At 39.5% G+C, this 20,191-nt stretch overlaps 1 protein-coding gene and 2 long non-coding RNA genes across 4 annotated transcripts in view; 1 reads left to right on the forward strand and 2 right to left on the reverse strand.

The window, feature by feature from the left end:
* The window catches only part of uacab (uveal autoantigen with coiled-coil domains and ankyrin repeats b), a 56,504-nt gene extending 38,250 nt beyond the window's left edge, over positions 1-18,254 (reverse strand). For both annotated transcript variants that reach the window (XM_078944245.1, XM_011488101.4), the window contains exon 1: positions 17,925-18,254. In XM_078944245.1, the coding sequence (XP_078800371.1) occupies positions 17,925-17,972 (48 nt within the window). In that variant the 5' untranslated portion in view covers positions 17,973-18,254. The remainder of the gene's footprint in view (positions 1-17,924) is intronic.
* On the reverse strand, positions 672-11,402 carry LOC105356553 (uncharacterized). The gene is made up of 2 exons (XR_910668.3): positions 8,595-11,402; positions 672-754 (listed from the first exon to the last, which is right to left on the reverse strand). It is a non-coding gene; the product is annotated as an uncharacterized LOC105356553 (long non-coding RNA).
* The window catches only part of LOC144990934 (uncharacterized), a 163,467-nt gene continuing 151,663 nt past the window's right edge, over positions 8,388-20,191 (forward strand). The window contains exon 1 of the long non-coding RNA XR_013654811.1: positions 8,388-8,520. This is a non-coding gene — a long non-coding RNA (uncharacterized LOC144990934). The remainder of the gene's footprint in view (positions 8,521-20,191) is intronic.

Raw genomic sequence — 20,191 nt, forward strand, 5'->3', positions numbered from 1 at the left:
GTGGGTCCTTGGGCAAGACCCTTTGCGCTACTGCCAAACCATGTAGCCATAAGAAGGGCCCAAGTCCACGTCCTCCTGTGCTGGTCCCCAGCCGGTATAAAATACAGGGTTGTGTTTTGGCAAGGGCAATCCCTGAAGGGATAGGCCAAAAGGTGAATAACAACTGAACATGTTACTAAATAATCAAATACTTGGCCTGGACAAATAAACAAAAACAAGAATGTTTTTTTAACCTTAAGCTTCACTCACACCATTTTCAGTAATGCCTGGTCAGGCATTACTTTACTCTTACTATAGGCCATTTCCAATAAAAAGTCTATGTAAATGCACGATTCAGGCTCCGGCATATAACTCCCATGTTCACGTATAGTTTCTAGGACGGTTTTGGGGCTCTACATACAGGGCACGTATCACTGAACACTGGTTGAAAATTAAACCATATCAAACTTTGGCCAATCTGAGTTAGTAGTGAACTTGTGTCACAGGCCTGGTGGAGAGCAAGAGGAATTCTGCCTAGGTCATAGGTTAAATCACAAAAGAGGTTTGTTATGAAACCTGCCCATCTTTCATTCGACTTTTTTATTTAACAAACATTACAGTCAACTTCAAAATGGATAAAGTTCTGTTACTGATCAAAAAGCTAGTGATTTGAATTTACGATTACATTGATGTTTTGTTTTTTTTAGTTTTTGTAGTAGGAAAATGCCAGTTAAAAGATTACCGGTAGCCCCATTTTTTTTAATTGAATTTGTACCTGTTGGAATAATGTATATAGGTTATCTCATATTTGCTTATTTTATGCATCACCTTGCTATATATGTATAGGTGATTTAATCATGTTTGCAGAAGTGTCTGTGTGTGTCCAAATCTGTTTCACAGGAAGGTGGAGGTGACACCCTAGGGAGAAAATGTTTATCTTTGCGTCTTTTCACCATTCTCCTGAGAACCTGTGTTAGCTATGTCTAAAATGAATCGAAGGACGCTCTGTGTTAGTTTATCTGTGAGAAACGGCTTTGCAGGTCCAGAGATGATTTGAGAAGACTGTGGAAGGATAGACATGTTGTAATAAATGCTTTCTGATAGCGCTGCAGCTGTGTTTTTATCTGTTTCCCCTCCTTAGAGCTCAGCGCATGTGTAACTTAGGGAAAACCCAAATCAACTTATTAAAAGAGGAGGCAGCAGAATTTGCGCCAGAGTGGAGAGAGATTGTTTACTGGGTAGATCTCTGTCTGCTCTCCTCGTAAAGGTACCTTTGTCCGTTGGTCTTTCTTTCCTTTTTGAATTGTTATGATGTTGCAGGTTGTTTGAACCCAACATTAATTTGGTCCCTTCGAGCCGGATACCAACATACCTGAGGATTTCAGCAAGCGTGGTGGGCCCCAGGAGACTGTGGCCACAGCTGACTCCTAGGTGAGTCAACCCTTTGTTGGAACTGGTGCCCATCCCGTTGGCTGGAGTCCAAAAGGTTGACGGTATACCGAAGGAGAAAGACAACGGAAAGGACGACGGAGTCCTGTGAAATTCCGTAAGTACGGACGGCGGGGTCCTTGAAATCCCGTACTATTTGGTTGGACGGCGGAGTCCGTGAAATTCCGCGTTTAAAAAGAAGTAAAGCCCTGAGAATTCTAGACACTATCAGGCAAGGACGGCGGGGTCCTGGAAATCCCGTACCATTTGGTTGGACGGCGGAGTCCGTGAAATTCCGTGTTAAATAAAATAATGAAAAGAATACATATATGTATGAAAAGATATGATATACAAAATCCCAGTACCATAACTTTCAGATGTAGGAATTAAAGATAATTAAAAGGCCGGCATTTATAAATTAGTAAAGAAAAGAGTGTGTGAATGTTAATGTGATTTTGTGTGCAAATCGCCGTATTTGCTGTTTGTTTCTTGTTGCTGTGTTTTGTTGATGTTGTGTTTAGCAAATCGCTGAATTTGCAGATTGTGTTTTTTGAACTGCTAAACAAGTGTTTTTTGTTTTGTTTTGTTTTTAAAAATGAGAAAGGCACAGAGTAAGGAAAGTCCAAAAGAAAGTTTGCAGAGCAAGGATTAGAAGTATGTGGGAAGTCTGGATCCTGCAAAAAACGAGCATTTGGATAAATGGGTAAAAGACTATGGATTTAATGGAAGGTTAAACACTCAGAAAATAATTGCATTACAGGATGCGATTAAAAAAAGACAGGAAAAGATCAGAAGAAAATGCAGAAAGCAGGATTTGAGTCTACAGAATTTTGGTTGAGAGAGGCGGAAAGAAGAAAAAAAAAAAAAGGGCAGTGCGGCTTCAGAGAACAGGAGAGAGCAGAGGGAGGGGGCGCGTGCACGAGCCTGCAGGAAGGAGGACGAGAACGTGCAGGAAGGAGGAGCGCCTGTTCCATACGGAGCAGATGTTAACAGCTCTCTTTACCCCCAGTTAGTAAAGGATCCCCCACCTAATGATGGGGAATCCTCTCAAAAAGGAATGTTGACTAGATCACAGACAGGGCAGAAATTACAGTGGTCAAAAACAATGGGAGAGAGACTTTCTCCTCTCCCGTCTGAACCTAAAGACACATCAGCAATGACAGAATCATTTCCAATGATCCAGGTTGCAAACCCTCAGGCAGGAGATGATCAACTCCGACTATTTTAGTGTATAGGACATGGACAATGGAAGATGTTAAGAAAGCTATAGAAGGTGTGATTTCTTACAAAGCAGAAGTGAATCAGTTTGTGCAGGACATGGAAAACTTGAGTGGAAGAGTTTTATCATGGTGGAGGCAGCCGAAGAAGGAGAGGTTCCAGAGAGGACATGACAGAAGAGGTTTGAGATGTAGTGAGGTTGTCAGAGAGGAGCTTATGGTTACCCCTTTTCAGGGAGTTGGACCTGTGGAAGAGAAGGAAAAAGCATGACGAGGCCAGGGGACAGGGAGCTTTGCATTTTTTAATGCAGGACTCCCTGAAAAGCAGAATGATGAGTCAGATGGAGATGATGAGGTGTTGATGAAGTTCTAGGATTTATTGGCTTATGCAGATGTGAAATCAGAAATTAAATTAAGGATAAATGGGAATGTGATGATTTTTTTGTATGACGATGGTGCATGTAGGACAGCTATCAAAGAACAAATTCCAGGAGCAAAGCCTGCAGCCACGCGAGTTTCAGTGAAAGCTCAAATGGTGAAATCGTGTGTATTTCTCAGTTAGAGTTAGTGCAACTAAAATTACTTTTACATAATTGTATGCAGTGCAGCTGTAGCTGCAAAAATGGGGGAAAACATGTTGAATTTTAAATCACCTTTGGCATGTCTTCATGCTGAATGGGCACAATCAGCAGTGGCAGGATCTGGGGAATATGGTTAGGATGGGGGAAAGTGCTGATGACTGATTCCAACACTATCACCCCACATCCAGGGAAGTCCCTCAACTGGACTGACTCGAGTGGCTTTGTTTGGACAACTTCTTTTAAAATGGATGTACATTTGGAAGAAAAACTAAAGGATTGGGCCAGATGATTATTAGCATTAACTGAGGAGGAGGAAGATCTGTTAAAGGATCTCCCTGACACTCTGTGGTCTAAAGGACCCACAGATGTAGGGTTAATTAAAGGCGCTTTACCAGTTCAGATTAGACCAAAAACAATATACACCATGTGTTCGACAATACCCTTTAAGACCAGATGCACAAGAATGTATTAAACCAGTAATTTCAGATTTAATAGCTGCAGGAGTAATTATAAAGTGCAATGACTCACCATGTAATACTCCTATATTTCCAGTGAAAAACAGGCGTCCTCCACTGGTTGGAGGATGGTATGAGACTTACAAGCAGTAAACAATGCAGTTATTCAAAGAGCACCCTGTGTGCCTGACCCCTATACATTACTGAACTCCTTAGGATCGGATGCAGCCGCCTTCACAGTGGTAGACATTCAGTAATGCATTCTTTCCTGTGCCTGTCCAGAAGGACAGCCAGTACTGGTTTGTGTTCACATATGACGGCCAAAGGTACACTTACACCAGACTACCCCAAGGTTAGTGCGAAATGATAGCGAGCATGGCAAAAATTCCAACCTCCAGGGGAAGTAAAAAAAATAATTTATGTTGATGATGTTCTGATAGCATCACCAGAGAAAAAAAAACTTGTATGAAGGATTCAGTGGCACTGTTAAAACATTTAGCTGATGAAGGCCACAAAGTCAGTAAAAATAAATTACAGCTGTGCAGGGAACAGGTAAAATATCTTTGTCATATTTAAGCGCAGCAGGACGCACAATTATGGAAGAATGGAAAACTGCAATTCTGCAAGCACCAAATTCTCTAACGAAGAAGCAAATGATGTCATTTTTAGGTCTGTTTAATTATTGCAGGAACTGGGTACCAAACTATGCTGAAATAATGGTTTCTCTCCAAAAGTTGATGTATGACAAAATTTTAAAAATGAATTCCCCTGTAACCTGGACACAAGAAGCGGACACAGCCTTTGGTAACATTAAACAGGTTATGGTGTCGAGCACAGCCTTAGAGTTACCTGATTATAGTAAACACTTTGTATAAATGGTAGACTGCAAAGGTAATTTATTGACCTCAGTTTTAGTCCAACAACATGGAGACAAAATGAAACCTGTAGCTTATTTCTCTTCAAAATTAAATGGTGTGGCATGTGTACTGCCGCATTGCGTTAGGACACCAATTGCGGCATCAATGGCAGTAGAAGTAAGTGCAACAATAGTACTATTCCACCCAATGACCCTTAAGGTTTCGCATGCAGTTTTAGCATTACTTTTACAGATGAACTTAACTTTTTTTTGTCGCCTGCGGGACACTTATCCTGCATGGCCGCATTACTGTTCCAACCGCACCTCACGATAGAATGGTGCACCCAGTTGGACCCTGCTACAATGTTGCCACTTCCTTATGGTGGAAGTGTGCATGATTGCCAAGAATTAGCAGAGAAAACAGCACAGAGCAGAAATTACCTAATAGATCAACCACTGACGAAAGGTGTAATACTTTATGTAGATGGTTCTTCATAGAAAAATGAGGAGGTTGACAAAGAAGTACTTAAAGAAATGCAACAATGGAGATTGGAACCTGAAAAAGAGCTCTGGAACAAACATAATGCTAAACTCCTAAATAGTATATATGTATGACCAGAAAACAAACCTACTTTATAAAAAAAACTATTTTTAAATGGGCAGCTATATTGACCCATGGGGTGACCAATGGGTCAACGGGGGGAATGATGGGACAGGTAAACAAATATTGGATTTAATTCTTATTCAAAAAATTTTTTATAGGAGCATGTAAGCACAGTGCTCGGGGAAATCTTAGACCAACACGAGGGAAGTTTCCAACTCCCCAATATCCGTTTCAGGTTATACACATGGACTTGATAGAATTAAAACGCAAAATTCTGTCTGGTAATGATAATGCATTCTCTAAATGGATTGAATTGTTCCCAGCAAAACATCCTGATGCAATAACAGTAGCCAAAGCATTATGCAAAGATGTAATTCTTCAGTATGGTATACCTGGAAAAAAAAAATATATATATATATTATTATTTATAGTGACAATGGGTCTCATTTTGTTAATCGAATTATGAAAAGGATAGGAACTATGTTTCACATTAATACAATAACAAAGCAGGATGCCCACTCCATCAGCCCTTTAATTAAGTGCTTGAAGAAATTACAAATCTGGATGGCTCTTAAATTTTCTCCACCTCAATGACGAAAACACAGAGGTGATTGTCTTCGGTCCCAGTGTCGACAGTGAGTCACACCCAATAGCTCTGGGCTCTCTCACTCAATCCGTTAAATCTACTCTGACAAATTTAGGAGTGAAGATGGACATTGGTTTTAAATTTGGACAAGCAGATCAGTTCTGTGGTGAGATCCAGCTTCTTTCAGTTAAGGCAGCTGGCTAAAGTCAAATTGTTTTTATCAAGAAAGTTCTTTGATAAGCTGTTGGACAGGACAAGAAAAAAAAAAAAAAAAAAAAAAAAAAAAGAAAGTTCTTTGAGACAGTAATCCACGCCTTTGTTATAACTCGGATTGATTACTGTAACTCCCTTTACTTTGGTACCCCTCACTCATCCTTGTCCCGTCTCCAGCTGGTGCAGAACATTGCTGCACGCTTGTTAACTGGAACGTGGAAGAGAGAGTATATCACACCAGTTCTGGCTGCCTGTCCATTTTAGAGTTTAAAAAAAAAAAAAAAAAAATAAAATAAAAAAATCTTTTATTTGTTTTTAAGTCTTTAAGTGGTCTGGCTCCACCCTACCTCTCTGAGCTGCTACACCTGCATTCCCCTTCCTGCTCACTTAGATCAGCTGACCAGCTGCTCCTGGATGTGCCAAGGACACGGCAGAAATTCAGGGGGGATAGAGCAATTGCCGTTGCTGGCCCCAGCTTGTAGAATGCACTCCCTATGCAGATTAGGAAGGCCCGTTCGTTGAATGATTTTAAATCCAAGTTAAAAACTCACTTTTTCTCTCTGGGGTTTAACTCGGTGTGAGTTGATGTTTTTATTGGTCTTATTTATTTTCAATCAAAGAGACATCTTGACTAATGAAAAACCTTTTGCCCCTCAGCAAAACCAGCTTTTAGAACCAGGTGATTGGGTTCTGATAAGAAGCATCAAGAAATAACACTGGTATTCACCCAAGTGGGAGGGGCCATACCAGGCACTGCTGGCCACTCCTACTGCAGTCAAATTCGCTGGAAGATCCACCTGTGTTCACCTGACATGTTGTTTATATTGTAAAAAGGTAATCTCGACTGGAAACTCAAAGGTGGAAGGTGAGCTAAAGTCTGATAATAGGGTGGACTCAGACGTTTAGAGTCTGGGTAGACCCGAAAGTCAGTGAAGCCTCCTGTAAAGCCACCAACCCATATAGACGACGAAAAAAGAAATAACAGTTGGTCGAGATGGTAAACCAGGGTTTTCAAATTTGTGTGAAATGTATTGTTGTTGTGATCATAACCATTGTTATAACGGGCATACCTGGCAGTACTTGCGCCCCCCTGGGTATGAAAATGGAACAACCCTTTCGACTGAGAGGAGGACTGTAAGTCCACCCACTAATGTTTGCCCAAAACGACTAATGGCTAAAGGAAATCCACTGAACCCAGAGAATACTGCTACTGTTTTTACCTTGCAACTCTTGAAACTAAATTCTGTTACCTTTTTCAGTGTTTCCTATGACGGTTTACGTTTTGGTTGCTGAAATGTCTGGTATTTATCCTCACAGATGGAAACCTCGCCATAAGCGGGAAGTGTGGCTGACAGACACTGACCCTACTTAAATAGACGCCATAGGGGTTCCTTAAGGAGTACCAGATGAATGTACATTAGTTCATCAGGTGGCTGCCGGCTGGGAATCTTTACTCTGTTGGTGGTGTACGATTGTCAAAGGCGTGGACAGGATCAACTACATCCACTACAACGTCCAAAAAATTAGGTAACTGGACACGAGAAGGGTTTGAAGCTGTGCATGAACAGCTTTCTGTTACATCTATAATGGCATTCAGGAACAGGATCGCTCTCAACATGCTGATGGCTGAAAAGGGTGGCGTGTGCACCATGTTCAGTGAACAGTGTTGCACGTTCATTCCTAACAACACCGCTGCAGACAGCAGTCTGACCAAGGCCAAGGAGGGCCTTCGCACTCTAAATGGTAAGATGAAGGACCATTCCGGTGTTGATACCACCATGTGGGACTCCTGGCTGGATGTGTTTGGGAAGTACCACTCATTGGTAGCTTCCGCTTTGGTGTCCATAGCTATATTTATGGCCATCTTGACCTTGTGTGGATGCTGTTGTATTCCTTGCCTGCGTTCTTTGTGCAATCGTCTCATCTCCACAGCTATTAGACCTGAAGAGACCCAGCTGCGTCCCATCTGTGTAAGTGTCTCCAACACACACCCTCCAAGTGTGAATGTGTTTGTGCTCGTAAACATGATCTTACAGTTAAAAATCTTGTGAAGTGGCTGACTAATAGTGATGTTACGTTTGCGCAGATATGGATAAACAGGGGGGAGTTATGTTGGAATAATGTATATAGGTTATCTCATATTTGCTTATTTTATGCATCACCTTGCTATATATGTATAGGTGATTTAATCATGTTTGCAGAAGTGTCTGTGTGTGTCCAAATCTGTTTCACAGGAAGGTGGAGGTGACACCCTAGGGAGAAAATGTTTATCTTTGCGTCTTTTCACCATTCTCCTGAGAACCTGTGTTAGCTATGTCTAAAATGAATCGAAGGACGCTCTGTGTTAGTTTATCTGTGAGAAACGGCTTTGCAGGTCCAGAGATGATTTGAGAAGACTGTGGAAGGATAGACATGTTGTAATAAATGCTTTCTGATAGCGCTGCAGCTGTGTTTTTATCTGTTTCCCCTCCTTAGAGCTCAGCGCATGTGTAACTTAGGGAAAACCCAAATCAACTTATTAAAAGAGGAGGCAGCAGAATTTGCGCCAGAGTGGAGAGAGATTGTTTACTGGGTAGATCTCTGTCTGCTCTCCTCGTAAAGGTACCTTTGTCCGTTGGTCTTTCTTTCCTTTTTGAATTGTTATGATGTTGCAGGTTGTTTGAACCCAACAGTACCCCATATTCAAAGTTAACAAACAATAACAATGAACCACTTAGGACGCAACATTAAAAGAAATGTATGAGAACAAACATTTTCTACATCGTCAAATGAATAAAGCATGACATTTAATGAGTCACAGAAGTATATTTGTATACAACTAAACAGGTCTGTCCCTCTATACTGAGCAGCTCTGTGGACTAAATGTCTAGTGTTCACAAAACTGAAAACTGCAGTTCTTGCCTACACATTCCTAGTAGAGGGAACCCAGGAATGGTGCCTGGTCACTGGAACTACAGTTGAAAAGTCTGAACTGATAATCTGGGCCTCCCTGGGGGCCATGACAACAGTCTTCACAATTCTTTGTGATGGTGAAATTGGATTACCATGGTGGAGGCATTGAGAAGCACATAAACAGATCAGCCACAACCTTTTCAAACTGCAGGCTGATAGTGGAGCCAAAGTGGGTGCCAGTGCTCAGAGGAAGCAGAACCAGCATTACTGTCCCAGAGTAACACCCCAGAACCCATCCTTTCTGAATGTGCCAGCTCAGCTGACCTGCAGGCCTAGAGGCAAGGAAAAACCCAACCTAAAAACTTAAAGAGAAACCTATCAAAGAAGAAAAAGGAATTGAATTGAATTTTTTTTAAAGGGGGCAGGGCGCAGTGAGCCAAAGCCAAAAGAGATGACAAAAGAGCAACTCTGCATCAACTCCCATTACACTGTCCCACCAAATCAGTCATTTCTGACATGCTGTTGAGGTGGGCCGAGTTAACTCCAGTCAACATACCCATCCCACTTTGGGCTTCATTTTCTCCATTCAGAATCCTATTTGTGAGTTTAGAGATTATCCATCCAGTGTAGACATGTCAGTGGCCCCATCCACCACATCATTTACGCTTCCTTTAAGTCTGTCAGTCTAATTGTGCTGTAGAACAATACTGAACAGAAAGCAGCATTAAAAAAAGGCATAAAAAGAAGAATCTCAACATATGTCTTCCTTATGTTTGCTCACAAATCACCAGTCAGCCTGCTCCTCTCTGCTGCCAAAGTATTTTGTTAAATGACTTCTAGGACTTTTGAACCCAGCTCTGCTCTACTGAATCCCCCCCATAAGCTTTAAAAGAAACCCATCTTTGAATAGGAATGAATGTAACAGGAACCAAGGAGAAACGCTTTAAGAATGAAGTGTCAAAGCACTGTTCTTACACATTCTGCTGCTTAGTGTGCATCAAGGCCAACGCATCAACACAGAAATAATTGAAACTTGGTGTGAAAAGTAAAACCAGATTTAATAAATTTGCCTTGACTAATTTACTGAAGGACATCCATTGAAATGGAAGCATTAGATACCGCCATGCTCCAGGTAGAATTAACTTGTACACTTTGCATGTGAGAATGTCTCAACTATTCCCCAACTTTGCAGCAGGAAAGCTTTTTCTTAGTCATCTATGACAAACAGTTCTGTAATGTCTGTACAAAGACATGATAACATTTGATGGTTGAAAAGGTTTTGTGCACCTGTTTGCTAACAGTGGTTTCAGACACAGGCTAAAACATGTTTTTATTGGGTTCAAAAAAAATCTTCCATCTCATTTAACTTGCGTCTGTGTACAATTAGGGTTGTGCCGATGGACGATATCATCGTCCATCGTGATGGCTGACTGACATCACGATATCACCATCGGGATGCCAAGCCCCCGCCACGCTGCGAGTAGACACCATAAGCCGCGGCTACATGTGTAAAATATCTTGATCAGATCAATGGTCGGATTAAAATTCAACCGTGTACATGGGCCCAGAAAAAGTTTTTCCGATTATAACAAACGTTCAAATGGGTCAAAATAAATCATTCGCACATGCGCAGTAGTGTTTGAAATACCGGAAGAGGAAATGAGCTCTGCTATAAACAAGCCAAGCGGCTACATGCGTAGATACCTGGCAGCTCGGTAATATACGAGATGATATTCTAAACGTGCTTTTATTAATGTTACGGTTAGGGCTGGGCGATATGGTTTTAATTCAACTTCCGATCCCCCCTCCCCCGACTACAGGAAAGCAATAAATACAAACGGCAGACAACTTCAAGCAAGTTTTGCTTTTATTTAATCAAACACAAGACAAATGTAACCCCCATTTCTGAGATGAATAATAAATTAATTGGAATCAAAGTCCACGCTGTGTTTTAAGTCACACTTTGTAGTCTAGACTAAAAGGAGACAAACATTGACCTTGAGAGTGGCGCCATTTTCTAAAGGATTAACAATACAGCTCATACCTGGAGTCTAAGGTTATAATTAAATCAATAAACGCCGTCTTCTCCACAGTATCTATAGGTACCATGTTTTTGGCAATATGCAAAGCGACCGCTTCGGTGATTGTTCTCCACCGTGCCGCTTTCCTAAGGATGGGTACCGAGCCCCAGTATTGAAAGAGTCCCAGGGCAACATTCTTCAAGACCGCAGTATCTGTAAGATCTGACCTCAACGGTTATCCCATCAGTACTGGAGAAGTCGCATTTTTTTGTTTCCCACAAGATATAAACTAGAGCTGTGACGGTATGGGGTTTTTGATCATGCGGTGATGAAGCAGCACCACAAAAAATAGTTACTAGTAATCAGCAGACACAGTCACATCTTCAAGAAAAGTGATGTTATATTTTTTCCATGTCCTCTTCCATGCTCCAAAACTCTTTTAGAGAGTGGTTGGGCAAAAAAAGAAACAGGAATCATAAGGGTCAAATGTATATATGCACATATCAATAGTTAATACAACACGTAAGCGGAGGATTGGAACTTTTGCAGAAAAGCTAATATGTGTTTTAGACACATCTGAGAGACTTAACTAATTGACAGACTGAAACATAAAAAACCAGAGAGAACAGCTTGACATAGCTAAAGCCTGAGCCACTGCACAGCAGATTGTCTCCTCATCAGCATAATCTTTGTGCTTCTGTTGCTCAACATGATTGTGTGCACGTTACGGCTGATGTCAGCGGCAGCCCGCCCAAACACAGTCAATAACTGGGCCCCTGTCCCACGCCACCCTCCCCCAGCATTTCTAATCTCTCCGTCAAGATCCCATAACATACAGAGTTCATGTGACCCATCCACTTAAACTTTAGTAATGTGTTCTCGATTACTTGTCACAAAGAAACATGACAAAAAAGGTTGGAAGGAAACTTACCAACTTAATAACCAGAAAAAAAGAAAAAGCTGCCCTTTGTTGGTCTGAATGGAAATCCAGTAACAGACATGGAGGGGTTAACATTGCTGCGATTACCTCAAAGCAGCTCCCATGGAGCCAGACATTAATCCTTAAAATGACACATCCCTGCACTGCCACTCATTTTACAGTCAGCACAAAAACAGCACTTTTCTACACAAGAGACCATCAAAAGTCCAACAAACCAAGATGTCGACGGTCCAAGCCAGAAATCAAACTACCAACTCTCCAACTGTCAGGTGACCGCTCACCACCTGAGCTACAACAGCTTCTGAAAAAGTCTGGGGGGGGGGGAAACAACATTTAATGAAGGTTTCTCAAAAGTTAAGGTTTAAGTACTTTCGCACAGTCTTACTAGCTTAAAAATGTGTTTTCCAGAAGCCTCTTAAGATTTATTTTACAAGACAGCAAAGCATACAAGATGACAAGAACAAAAAAAATAAAGGAAATAAAAACATGCCCCAGGATGGAAGGACAACTAAAGCATTGAAACATAACTGTAGATGGGGGGAAAAGCTGCAAGACGACTTAGAAAAAGCAAAAGCTCAGGAATCTTCCTGAACTGGAAATAAAAGAAAATTGGCAGCTTAAGCTTTCTTTTAAATTGCTCAAGGGTTTTTGTAGCTCTGACTGTTGGAGATAACCTGTTTAAAAGTATTTAGGTTACAGCTGAGACAAATAGTTTCAGAACAGTTAGAACAGAGTACTGGTATCACGGTCCAAAAAACTAATGAAAAAAACGATAATATGCTCCAATGCTAGATAACACTTTTTATCAAAAACATGAACACTGTGTCCTGCGACAAACTGCCAACCTGTCCAGAATGTCCCCTGCCTACGCACACAAGTGGCCGGGATAGGCTTCGGCAGCCCCGTGCCCCCACTGAATGAATGAATGAATGAATGAATGAATGAATGAATGAATGAATGAATGAATGAACCAATGAATGAAAACTGTGGGCAAAATAAGGGTACCAATGATGATAGCAATAGGAGGATTGTGTTACCATCATCACATGACTCTGCTGTCCCAGTGCTGCCTTAAGGCCACCCACCACCACAAGATGTTTTGCACTGAACTACTGAAGAAATGATGCGGCGCCATTGAAACAGAACATGAGCTGAACAATGGAACCAAAAGAAGTAAAAAGTTTAGAAACAAAATGTTAAAAGTATTGGAGATTTTTTCTAAAACAAAGCATACAAAAAAAGAAAAGAAAAAAAACTAACATGGGCATCCTAACAAAAGCCTTGCTGTGCTATGGCCTTGCCTTGTTCTCCAGGTATGAACCGTATTGGGATGAACAAGTAGCAGAACTTTTCAAAGCCACAAGTTTACAGACACTGCAGAGCCTACCAACTTTTGCCTGATAAATTCAACAGTAGTGTTTCCAAAGAAACAATTTTGAGCAAAAAATTATCCAAAAAAAAAAGGAAATTTCAGATTTTGTCAACTGTTCCAACTTAACATAGACATAATTTCTGTGGAGAACTTTGATTTTTAAATAAATTGGCCGCCTTTCACACCATCTGAACAAGAGCTCTCAGGAGTTGAGAACATTGCGTCAAAGAGGAGATCCAGCTTCAGTCCTGAGCATGCTCATATGCTTACTTTGATGTTTTGTATTTTTGACACATTTACAAACTATTTAGATAGTTTTGTTGATCCCAACTTTGACCTTCAATTTTTGACACTAGTTTTTCAAATAGACTATATATATTTGACTTTGTATATTACTTGCAAAATAAAGTGTAAGCTTAACAATCCTAGTCAGCGGGGCAAGTTAAAAACTGCTATTTATCTATAACTTTATGAAATAACTTTATATTTTTGAAAAGGTTCAACTTTTATTTTACCATTAGCATCTATTTATTTATTTATTGTAGGCCTGGACAATAAATCGGAAATGTATTGTCATCGTAATAACAGCCTGTACAATAAGCGTATAGCAAAAGACGACGTAAACTGCAGTAGATAGTTACCAACGTTTTTTAACGAATCAAATAGAGCCCTTTACACATTTGACCAAATGGATGGACCCCTTCACACAGACAGCTGCCAACAAATGCTGTTATACTTAGATGTACAATGATAATAAAGGTTCTAATGTTAAAGAAAACTACAACCTTTTGTATGTCTTCTTGAGCGCATTATTGAATACAACCAGAATGACATTTTTTGCAAGTCTCTCAAAGACCACACTACAAATCTTATATTGTAACAAATAGCAAACAATAATTTAAAGGTAACAAAATAAGACACACAGGTTTCTGCCAGCACAACCACAGTCAATCAAATCTTAAAGAAACTGTTAAAATAACTCAAAATGTTCAGTTCCAACAAGCTGCTTAACTAAAACACTTAAAGGCCGAATCAGGAATTGGAGAAAACCGCTGTGACACACGGCTTTAAGCAACTTTTTTTTTTTCCTAGTTGAAGCTTTAATCAAGGGGTTTGTATTACACAGACTTAATCTTAAGCAGGCTGAGGAAAGAATGATTTAAAGGCTTAATTTCACAGTCCTTGGGCAAAAAAAGCCACAGAACAAAATGCATTTGTTTGCATAGAACCAAAGTGAATCACCCATGGGATTTTGAAAATCAAGAAATCCAATTCAATCCAATTTTTTCCCTTAGGGAAATGCCATTCTGTTGAGATCTGCAAAATCGAATGTCAAACAAGGAAGCCAAATCACAAACTCAGACTGAACCTTTAAGTTTGCCTGCAGATATGCATTAAAATGGATAAAAATGTAATTATTGCAAAAATCATTAAAGAACCTTAAAACAATAAGATACTTCTTTAAAGTCCCACTAACCACCTTTCAGATGTTTAGGGTAAAGGCGCCCCCAGTGGTCTTTTAATCATGATTGCACCAGTAGCTACAACCCTACAACCCACACCTATCATTACGGGTGAAACAAAAATGGCGAGCAACACTGAGGCTATCCAGCCGCACAGTTTTTGAGCCAGATGCCAGCTCAGGCGAGGAAAATGAAGAAATAAATGGAGCGAGTTGTCTACAAGTGAATGCATCATAATGGGGTGGAGCAGGAAGCTAATGGCTCACCTAGCATATTTTCTACAAAACAAATACAATCTTTTTTAAATGCATTTGTCCGTCTTCTCTTGATTTACAACTATTTTAATAAAGAAACTGTCTTTAGGAATTTTGAGCTTATTTTTTTCAATACAGACCCTTAATCATCATCAGGAAAATGCCTCATGAGAATATGATAAAAACACCAAAAACAGGATTTTTGTCAAAGTAGGTCTTTAAGGAGAAAGGGGAAAATCTAGTCAAGAATATCTTAGTGTGTGTTTGTTGGAAAGTGTGTTTTACATGAAAAGGTGATAAAGTTTTGGAAACAGAGAAAGAAAGAGCAGATGAACTGATCCACAGTTAGCAGACACAGTAAATATGATTTTATCATTTCAAAAAGTAATCAATTGTAGCACTAATAACTTAAGGATTTTAGGATACAGTGATAAAGACAAAAATGTTTGAAGAATGCTTGACTGAACACCTCCAGACATTTGATCCTATCCATCAGCAGCTATGCTTCTCTGGCATGTTCTTTTCTTTTAATGCCATATGTTTTAAACAGATGAGATATAGCTGGGTGTTTTGATTTTGTCAAAAGAAAGTTTTAAATATCTAACTGTCTGCTTTATTTTGTGAAGGGATAAGATGTTAAGGCTTTGTATAATAAAAGTAAATTGACAACTGTATTTTAAAAACACATGTCATGATATGAAGTCCAGCCAGGCAGAATTGAATATGAGCTGCATTCTGCTCAGGTTTCCAGGAACTGTTCAGCGGAAGCCATGGAGGATAGGAAATGGGCAGAGCTGTCAAAACCCAAACTCGTCATGATGGCAGACGTGGAGTTCCCAGATGGAGTTACTGTGATGCCAAAAAAGACATCAACGCGGCATCACGAGCCAAGCAACCACCGCTGTGGGACACAGGCTGTTAAAAAATGAAACGCTTCTGTTGTGAGACTAAACGTGGTGTCAAAGGAGCAGAGCGGCCAAAGAAATACCATGCAAACAAAAAACTACAATTATATATATATGTAGATACCTCGCTGAGCTTTCTCACAGATTTTATTTGTTTATATAAATAGAACTTGCACCTCAAATGAAAAATAAAGGAATTGTGTGGCAATAAACATGAGAAGCCCAGCAACACATAATCCAAAACAAAAGAAAAGACTGCAACACAGAAAAGAAAACACACAACGACCAGCAAACCACAACCTGCATCTATTCTACGACTGGAATTAGGAGAAAGTTTTACAATAATGAGGGTTGGTTCTTTCATATTTACCTTTGTTCTCATTACCTTTAAACTGTTCATAGCATACTCAACATTCCTTGGCAGAGCTGAGTCTTAAATCTTGAAGAAGCGAGAGTCTAAAAATGGCATTTTGAGTTTCATTTTTTAAGTTACATAAAACGCAAAGTGCATGACAAACTGATTAGAGTGGACAAAGATCTCTGCTTCCTGTGGTTGAAAAACATATTTGTTCTCAGGCTAAAAGCCAGATTCTCCATAATTCCTTCTTGCCTCTCCCACTCCAAAAATGCTAAGGGGTTCTCTTATTATTAGTCAGTCCACCACCAGGAAGGAGTGAGCGTGCTCACCTCCCAGGGACTGCTGGAATGAGGAAAACATTTCATCACAACATTCTCCACACGGCTTGATAGTGTTAACCTAATGTCTTTGATAGATAACAGTTCATAAACAAAATCAGTTCCAACTGGATTAATAGCCTTAACTTGGTATCCAATGAATCCCAACTATGCCATAATTTTGGAGGTAAACAAAGTTCAAATGAAAAGAATCTTTCTTCACATGTAAAAGGAGCTTGAAGCTTCGGTCATGTGTCAAAACATCCTTCAGTTTCTTCATTTTATTGGTGGCTTCACAAAAGGGAGCACTGTCCAATGCTAATGTTATAAATCCATTACACAGATCCGTGTGAATGTCACTTTTGTTTCCTACACACAGCTTACCTAAAGCATTTCCAGAGGTTGCTTCCCAACAAATGGCGCAGCAGTGTTTTAGAGGGAATGAGCATGGTTTCTAAAAGGGGAACTCTTCCTCGAGCTGAGAGAGGAGTCGGACCGTCAATGCAGAGAAAATATCCTGAAAGCTTTTTTTTTCAGTCAACAACGTGGTGGGAAGATCCTATAGGCTTTCTGCCTTTCTCATGATAATTGCAGGAAGCTGAACCAAACAGCCATCCAATGCTTAACTCTCAGAATTACAATGAATTGTGGATGAGCAAAGTTAGGCAGTGCAGCTCAACTTTTAGGAATTCAGCATTTTCTATATGACCCAACTAATAGTTCAGTCCAATTCAGTGAACAAGAGGACTGGCATTCCCAGAGCCACCCCTGTGTATCCATGGAGATTGGAGGGCTTGACAAACAGCTAAGTAAAATAAACTTGTACACAAGTCACTGCTTTCTCTTAAAGCAGACATATAAACCATTAAACATAATTCAGTTTATTGTCTACACACATACAAAGTTGTATTTTAAAAGCTTTTTTTATGTTTAAAAGGCTTTCTTGTGTTAATCTCGAATAATAAAGTGATGTAATTTAAGTGCTGTACAAAGAGTGTGGCGCCTTAAAAATTTCCAGAAAACCCAAAACAGCAACTTCAGGCTGTCTGAAAAAAACGTACGACTTTCAGACAATCATCAGTTGCGATATAAGAAACCAGGAGAGGCACTTTGGTGCATTGATTTGTGGGCTTGTTTTCTCCCCATGTTTGTGAATAACAACTGCCTGGTTCTAGTCAGGGGGGATATTACATGTATTAGAAACACCTACATGAAGCCAGGGCTGCTAACCCGGTCGAGCGAGGTTTAGCTGCAGGTGCTCACACGGACAGCCAGTGCTCCGTTTTCCTCCAGATTTATAACCACCGTGGGAACACGAACGCGGTTAACGTGTTTGTTCATAAAACGAGGTCAGTCAAAAAACTGCAAACTTAGGGTTAAAGACAACTTCTACCAGCAAAAACATTTTTACCGTAAAGTTAGCTAAATGAGGTATCAAAAAACCGGCGGCTTCGCTAAAAGAAATATAAACAAAATAACTTACTGAAATGGTGACTTCGTGCCTTTTCAATCGATACTTGAGGCTCTTCATTTTAAAAAGCGTTAGGTCCCGATACTAAGTATCCTTTTCTTTGAAAGAAAATGTTTTTAAATATATATATATATATATACTACATTTAGTTCACAGAAAGTCTGGAAAAATCAACGTATCCTTTCTGTTGCGCCTAAAAACTAGTTTCACCTGACGCCTATGACCGTAAACGCTGCACGCGCCTTGCTTGACAGTTGGTTCAGCCAATCCCGTTTGAATATTTGGAATCTCTGCAATTGGAGGTCCTGGGGGGCGGGACTTCCGGGTAGAAGAAAAAAAAAAGCCGATGGGAAGAAGTTTGAAGAGTCCGGGAACTGGATAGGGAGAGACAGCTTGTGACGTCAGATACACCTGAAAAATCGAAACTCATAATTTCATAACAGAAGTGTTATGGAGGGGGAGGTTAAACCATTTATTAACAATTAACAGTGGCAGGTAGTGATGCCGAAAGTTGAACACATGCTTTAAAGTTTTAATAACGCTTTAAATGGTGGAAGAGGGGGTGTTTAAAACAACGTTTTAGTGACCCTCTGCGGGCCCTGAACTCACCATGAGTTTGCCAATCACATCGGTTCTAATTGATGCAGGAATGTTATCGACTTCTGTTTTGAAAAAGTTATCAAGCTTCAAAATTTTAGGTTTAAAACAAATTAGTGAAGATATTACACATTTGTGACACATTTTGGTATAAATTCCTGGAACTTTATATATAGCATGGTTCAGTGGTGTTTTGTCTGTATATAAGAACATTTTCACAATGTTTTGACAATGTATTTGCCTTGTTTGTGGATTCATAAATTTGTCTCTATATCTTTGATCTTTTGTTTTATAGCCTATAAACTCTTTTATCTTGATTTTTGTGATTTTTTTAAAGCAAAGAAATGACCAAACTTACCATTCTAAATTGAGTTTTTGTGGACAGGTTCATAAAGAATTTATTGTATCATATAATGAAAAGTAGGCCTACATCTGTAAAAAAATAAAAGTAAAAAAAAGAAGAAGAAGAAGAAGTAGGGGTTGTATTAAGAAGATGGATGTCAATCATTGTCATAAAAAGGTTTTAAATATATATTAATAGAACAAAGTGTAAAGTTAAAAAAAAAAAAAACAGACCAAAAAGCCCCTGTACTATTAACGGTTAACACAGAAAATTATGTAAAAATGAATGCAATAGCCTCTAACAGCACTTGTGTATTATATCTTAGACATTCAAAGTCTGGCCCACAGGCCTAATGCGGCCACATTAACCCCTTGTGCTATCCTAGGCACTTTAACATTGGGAGTTGGGTCATCTAGACCCACTAGACAGTGCTCTGAACCTTTTTTCTTCCATGATTTGTGATCTTCACTGGTGTCCATGGATTACATGAAATCTTTCCACCTTTATCCACCTTTGTCATGGTAGGGAGAACACGTCAATGGAAGGGGGGGGGGTCATCTAAGATAGCACAAGGGTTAAAATTCTAGCAGCCAGCAGGCTCCTGTCATAAAATCAATAATATGCGACCCACAGCACTTTCTAAAAACTGTGTGTACATTTTCTTGATTGTAATTGGCTAAATTCCGTTATAAGCCATTGTAAACATGTGATTTTCACAGGACCCTTTTGTGAACAGACATGTTACGCTGATCAAAATCACAGTGGTTTGTACTTCTAAATAAGATAATTATTTGTTTTATTTACTGTTCATGTGATTTACATTTAGAAGTTTATACTGAGTATTTGACAGTAAATAATACGTAACATTTCATGTGAACCCAGATTTTGACAAAGCTTTTTTTATCCCCCAGACTATTTCCTTGTTTTTGGTCTTCTAACCTAAAATTCACAGCAAAAATGTATTTAGATGTGTTTCTGCTATATGTGAATACATATAAAGTATCCCATAAAAACATCTTTAAATATAATTGCATTTCATGTTAATACAATACAATCAAGAAACCGTCATAGAGTTACTTAAATTCAGCTCATTAATATAACTGAAAACAAAGTTTCTATTAACCTTTAATTATGAAAATAATGATCAAAGAATGCAGCCTGATTGGCTGGCCCTTCCATATTTTCACCTCACCAAGTCTGACCCTCTTTGTAAAATGTTTGGACACCCCACCATAGAAACCCATGAAATTTCTGAATGGAAGTTAGAAAAGTAAAAAAAGGATTTATTTTACCCACTGCTGTCGTAATAAAAATAAAAACTATTGATTTTGTGGTCAAC

Source organism: Oryzias latipes, chromosome 3 (assembly GCF_053564925.1).
Source record: "Oryzias latipes strain Hd-rR chromosome 3, Olatipes_Hd-rR_3.1".
In the NCBI taxonomy this organism is placed as follows: domain Eukaryota; kingdom Metazoa; phylum Chordata; class Actinopteri; order Beloniformes; family Adrianichthyidae; genus Oryzias; species Oryzias latipes.